Source organism: Vigna unguiculata, chromosome 2 (genome assembly GCF_037176805.1).
Source record: "Vigna unguiculata cultivar grain cowpea cultivar isolate G323 ecotype 2 chromosome 2, ASM3717680v1, whole genome shotgun sequence".
In the NCBI taxonomy this organism is placed as follows: domain Eukaryota; kingdom Viridiplantae; phylum Streptophyta; class Magnoliopsida; order Fabales; family Fabaceae; genus Vigna; species Vigna unguiculata.
Genome location: NC_140793.1, coordinates 4,062,363 through 4,068,659, shown reverse-complemented (window position 1 = coordinate 4,068,659; position 6,297 = coordinate 4,062,363). Strand labels below are relative to the sequence as shown.

General features: G+C 36.3%; 1 protein-coding gene and 1 pseudogene across 2 annotated transcripts in view; both read right to left on the bottom strand.

Moving 5' to 3' along the window:
- Nucleotides 1-2,812: 2,812 nt before the first annotated feature.
- Nucleotides 2,813-3,319, bottom strand: LOC114174385 (uncharacterized). The gene has a single exon (XM_028059225.1). The coding sequence runs from the start codon at nt 3,317-3,319 to the stop codon at nt 2,813-2,815; it is 507 nt and encodes a 168-aa protein (XP_027915026.1).
- Nucleotides 3,320-4,301: 982 nt separating this feature from the next.
- The window catches only part of LOC114173671 (uncharacterized), a 49,958-nt pseudogene continuing 47,962 nt past the window's right edge, over nt 4,302-6,297 (bottom strand). The window contains exons 14-17 of the transcript XR_014993067.1: nt 5,829-6,090; nt 5,680-5,739; nt 5,423-5,554; nt 4,302-5,159 (exon numbers count right to left, since the gene is read on the bottom strand). The product of XR_014993067.1 is annotated as an uncharacterized LOC114173671 (transcript). The remainder of the gene's footprint in view (nt 5,160-5,422; nt 5,555-5,679; nt 5,740-5,828; nt 6,091-6,297) is intronic.

The window sequence follows — 6,297 nt, the reverse complement described above, 5'->3', positions numbered from 1 at the left end:
ACCCGTTCGAGACACGAGCGGTGAGGCTATACCTAAGGGACGTGAAGAGGTGGTGCAAGTGTAGAAGTGGTGGCGCGACGGGAAGAGGTGAGTTGCAGCGGTGTTGCGTGGTTGCTGCATGTTACGCGAGGTGTGAATCAATGGAGGTTCTGGCGGCTTGATGACGGAGGAAAAAGGAGGCGCGACGAAGAAGTAGGGAGGTCGTTTTGGACTGTGGCAGATGTCTATGACGGTGGCGAGACGAAAAAGGGGGCTGCTCTGGCGAGTGCAATCACAGTGCTGTCATGGTGATGGTCGCGTGATAAATGGAGAAGACGACGCAACAAAGCTCCGTGGTGGCTGCTGCAGGCTCGTGAACTCTGAGGGGGCAACAGTGGTGGCTGCATTTTTCGGCGTGGGCGACGGGGTGGATGTGGTTCCGGTGAGCTGCAGTGGTGGTGGTACGTGGTGGTGGGAGAGAAAGAAAATTAGGGTCAGGGTTTTGGTTATGTGAATGAGAGAGGGTGATGAGGTGTCATTCCATGAGTGGTTATTTTAGTGAAAGAAGGATTGAGGACATGGGAAGCTTTAATTGGTTATTTTAGTAAGTGGAGGATTGCCACGTGGCGTAATCTGGTTGAGTGGAGTTTAAATGATATTAGGGGTGCAAATTAGTAAAAGGAAGGGGTGTAGAATAGAGTTAGAAGACCTAATATCAGGAGGGGTGTGGAAAATAAAAACTAGAGGTGCATTTAGCTCCAGAAATATTCCTTTTCAGAATTTGATGACCCAATTGAAGAATAAGGGTGTAAAAATAAAAATTGGAGGTGCATTTAGCTCCAGAAATATTCCTTTTCAGAATTTGACGACCAATTGCAGAAGGGGGTGTAAAAATGAAAACTATGGGTGCATTTAGCTCCTGAATTAATTCTCTCCAAAATTTTGATTTTGGGACTTATTTTATGACTTGGAATATTCCTAATTCACACTCTTAAGGACATAAATTAAATTCCAGTTGCATTATTAAACTTAAGAATATCCAATAATATATTATACAACTAAAATCAATTCTTAAGCGTAAAATAATATTAAATCCCCAAAATTTAAACACTTAATAAGAGCAAAGGTTCGAAATCATCATATCCTTCAGGTGGTATGGAGTAGGAGGTGCTTGGCGCCTTGTGAGCAGCGCCATGCGATATTGCTACAACAGAATTATATTTTGCTCGTTTGATTTTCATGGTCTACAAGGCTTCTAAGATATCTTAAAGGTCGGCTTGTTGGTGTTCCTTGAGTTATGGCTCTGAACGTATCCCTTGAGTTATGGCTCGGGATAGGGGTCAAGCACGTGGCATTCCTTGAGTTGTGGCTCGGAATGACATCCCTCGAGTTGTGGCTCGGGATGGCGGATGAACACGAGGAACTCTTGAGTTGTGGCTCGGGTTGGCGAGTGTTACTGGTGAGTGTGCTGGTTGTGGCCCGCACGGATGGGTCTAGATAGATTGCCGTCCTTAGTAATTAGTTGACGAGTTTGGTAGTCTTGGGACGTTATGAGCTATGTTCGTATTGGGAACTCCACCTGGCATTACGGTGTGTTATCCGTAGCATGGTTTTCTGTACGTGTTCTGTTGGTTGTGGTTGATAGGTGTGGCAGCAAGACATCTTGAGGTACTCACTAGAAGACGTAGAACACGGTTAACATGGTTGTGACCACATGGGATGATATAAAAGGATGGAATTCCTTTGGTGTGATTGTGTTATATATATAAATTTATTGTATATATGTTTATTTTGTTAGCTCACCCTATCTGCTTGTGTGTGACGATGATCGTATACGCGGTATACGTGAGCAAATGATGTTGCAGGTGGATTTGGTGAGGCTTAGAGTCGGAGCGGGGCTAGACTGGGATTCAGATTTTTGTTCAGAGTTGTTATGATGTTTTGGAACAGTTGTAATAATTTATATTACTAGACTTGGATTTTTTATTATGGATTTTTATATTGATTTATAGTAGAAGTTTTGAGAATATTCATTATTATTATAAAGTTTTAAATTTGTCGCGTTTCTGGGAATTGATGTTTTAACAAATGAAGCTGATGTAATATTTTTTTACTTTATTATTTAAATTCGTATTATCCGGTCGAGATATTATAGTTACCATCTTTGATTACATAAAGTTTGTTTTCAAAGGAGACCTTATAACTTTTCTCTAACATTTGAGCAACACTTAACAAATTTTGAGTAATCTCAAGAACATATAAGACATCAAAAATTAATTTGATACTTGAATGAGTTTTAATTGAAATTGTTCTTGTACCTTTAACAACAAGGTTTTCTCCATTCCCAATTATTACTTTGAAAATATTGGATTTATTGAGCTCCTTAAAAAGTTCTCTATAATAAGTCATGTGGTTTGTACAACCATTATCATAATTCAATCTTTTGTAGATTTGTTGGTTGTAACAAATGATGTTGCAGAGTAAATCCTCCTCTAATTTATCCTATACAATCTTGACATCTTCTTGAGGATTGGGGATTTGCATACCCTTTTCACATGTTATAGTTGACCACATTTGTGACATTTTACATTTTACCTCCACTGACACCATTTGGGTTGATGACCTTTTTTCTTGCAATAAGGGCAAAAGGGAAAACCTTGTGTGTTATTGTATTTGCTCCTTTTGTTGTTCTTAACTATGAGAGCATTCTCTTTGTTATGAAGTAAAACACCTTCATCCGTATGATCTTCTCTCATTAATCTTCACTTTTCTTGTTCTTGTAAGGCATGTATCACGTCTATAAAAGTAATTGTAGACAAATCTTCTGTGTTTTCTAAGTAAGCAATATATGCTTCATATCTTTCCGACACATTATCACTAGAATTTTCTCAACAAGTCTAGAATCTGAAAATTTCTTTCCCAACAATTTTATCTTATTGGCAATACCCAACAATTTGTTTGAGTATTCCTTGATCGTCTCAGACTCTTTCATCCTTATCAAGTTTAAAACTTTCATGCCATGAATCTTCTCGTTCCCTTCATATTCTCCTTTCATATAATGCAAAATTTCTTTGGCAGACTTTAAGGTCATGATCCTGTTAAGGATCATTTGTGAAACACCTACAAACAAGCATGACTTTGCTTTTGCCTTTCTCGTCTTTTTTTCCTTTTGCATTTTGATTTGAGCCATGGTGAGATTTTCAGGCAAAGGCACATCATATTCCTCCATGAGTTCCCATATATCTAACCCGTCTAGATAAATGTGCATTCTTACGATCCATAGATCATAGCTTTCACCATCAAAGACTAGAATAACAACTTGTGAGATATTTCCTTCCATTGAAATTTTTTAGGACTTTTGGAAATATGAGAGATATGATATATATAAAATATATGAGAGATATATTATATGAAGGAACTTATTGTATTTTATTTATATATCCTATATATAGAGAAAATGTAACATAATATCACCTATAAAATACTTACAATATCTCAATTTTAATCTGAAATAATAATAAGTTTCTTAAGATAACTCTTATCAATTGATTTTGGTTGCATGTCCCTAAGACAGTCTAATTTTGGTGCACCGAGTAAAAATATAATTTTTTGAAGTTTCTTTGAAAGGGAAACGTTATTTCACAATAATCCACACCTTCCAGTCAGTGCGACACACTAATAGCAGTGAATATTATACTGCTTGTTGGAATCGTGAGAAAGAGGGAGTAAACTGATTGTGAAATTGGAACAAAAGAAATGTAATAAAGTTTACATAAAAATAAAAAGGTATTTCAAAATGACAATGGTAGAATTGGAAGTATACAAGGCACTCATTGAAGGAAGGCAATAGGAAAAAATGATTTCTTTAATTTTGAAGAAAAAATAAGATTCATTATATAAGTGTTAAGAATAATCTAAGTATGAATTAAAATTTCACGTTAAATAAAAAAGATAAAGTTAAATATTATATAAAATAAGAGATGAAGTTACGATAAAGAACAAATAGTCCTTTTGTTTTTTCATAACTCGTGTTTTGTCTTTATCAAGAACAATCTCTTCTGATAGGTTATATTTTTTCATATATGGTTTATAGTCATAGTCATGGCATAGTTATGGTCATTGAGAGATTGTAGTTCTATATGGTTATATGATATTAGTCTTACACATATAAGACCTTAGACACCACTTTTACACAAAAACCTTAAGGCAATATTGTTATGGGTCTTTATTCTTATATAGTGTTTAACTTTGTCTTTTCTATCCAATGTGGAACTTTTTGACTCACACTTGGACTATTCCCAACACAAACATACAACAAAATAGAACAATCGAAATTTAAAATGTAAATTGAAACTATATGATGAGTGGTACTGGTTGATGGGTTGGGTGTACATTAAGTTAATTTAGGACCAAGCTACTTTATTGAAGCATAAAACACTAGAAAAAAACAAACACAAGACTTTGACCTTAATAACAATGAACAACGAAAACCCTCAGGAGGGATTTGTAGCAGGCATGCGATTGAGCTGATATTGACTACACAGAACTGACCATTTATAAGCCACCTCCAACATTTGAGATTCATATTTCCTCACATTTTGAAGCTCTGTTTTGTATCCTACAGTTTCTGCAATGCATTTATTTTTTTCCTCCTCCAGGGATGATAAGGCAACCTCACAAACTCTTATTTCTTCCTTCAACCTAATGATTTGTTCCTTCAAATCTACTTCCTTCCGTTGAGCTTCTTCGTACAAATTCCTTTTAATGGTCACCTCGTTGGCACGAGCTTCAAGTTCTGCCAACTTGTCAGCGGTGGTAAACCCTTGCTTAAAGGAGAATAGAATGGTTGGGAAGTCTCGGTGCATAGTGTGTATAATATGTTTGATTCCATCTGATACAGTTACATTTCTGAAAGGAAGGTTGGAGAGGAAATTAAGAGCAGACAAAAGGCTAAGGGTGTTAGTCTCAGAGCTAACTATGTCCTTCAGAGGCATCTTTAGATACTTTTCAAGCTCCGCAACTGTCTTTGCAACTAGGTTATCTTCACCCTCTTTCCCCACCACAACTGGTGCAAATAAACTCATCATATCATTTGCCCCAATGTCTTCAATAATTTTATTAGGATGCTCTTCACTTTCTTTTGCATTCACTGCCTCAGTTTGGCTGCTCCTAATTGCACTCTGGGAGGAACATGAACAAAACATATAACAGACATTGAGTTTCTTAATACCATTTTTGATAGAATCATAAAAGTCTAAGAAATATATAGAAGTTATATTATGAGTGTCATGGTAACAAATTCATTAGATTTAAATTCCAACTTGAATTTCAGTACTCTATTTTTTTAACTCCACTCCTACGACAAATGATAAATCAGAATGGCCACATCATGTTTATGTTGAGAAAATAAGTTGGAAATGAGAATTGTGTAAAATAAACTTACATGTGTATGTGATTTACTTTGGAAAGTAACTGTCTGGTATAACTGAGAGCTAGTGGATTCGGAATGAATAGATGAAATTGCCATATTGGTGTTCTTTGTTATGGTTTCCTCTGCAACAACTCGCTCAATAATCTGCATAGAACAAAAGATATGTAGCTTTGGTGTGTGCGATTTTAATTTGCAAATGACTACATGTGTGTCAACAACAGTGCCATTTAAAGAGGTTCCAGTGCAGTTTTATTTTGTTTGCCATTTACCTGAGGAATTCCAGGGCTACTTACAATTTCTCCAAGTGGCTTTTGTTGGTTCATCAATGCCTAAACAAAGTAAGGAAAATGTGTAAATTCACTGCAGTCTCAATACTTTTATTTCATCCAATACTCCGAAAAATATTTATTAGACTCACATTTGAGTGTGTTTCACGTAGAGAAATGTTCAAATAACTTGGAGTCGGCCTTTCAACTGGTTGTGATTTTGTTAATGATGTTACTATTCTTGGTATTTCTGAAGTGGAAACTTGTGCAACAAATTCCTCCTCTGCTTCTTCATTTCTCGGAGCCACAACGCGGTCATTAGAAGCAACACCTATTTCACCTTCTTTAAGCCCATCACGCTGTTCAAGCTGGGAATCTAGTACCATGTCCACACTACTAGACCTACACCTAGACCTGTGTAACAAACTTAAATTTTTTCGCTTTATGCATCCCAAAGAACAGAAAACTCAGAAACTGCTGCTATCAATCTTGTAAGAATTGCATATACCACCACTATGTATATATATAAAGAGAAACAGAAAATACACACTACCACAACATAGAGATATAACTTCCAATTCACAAAAAACCGATACGCTTTATATGGGCATGAACGAAGTC

Excerpts from the sequence above, each read along its gene's own strand:
- LOC114174385 (XM_028059225.1), bottom strand. The coding sequence starts at position 3,319 with ATGGAAGGAAATATCTCACAAGTTGTTATTCTAGTCTTTGATGGTGAA.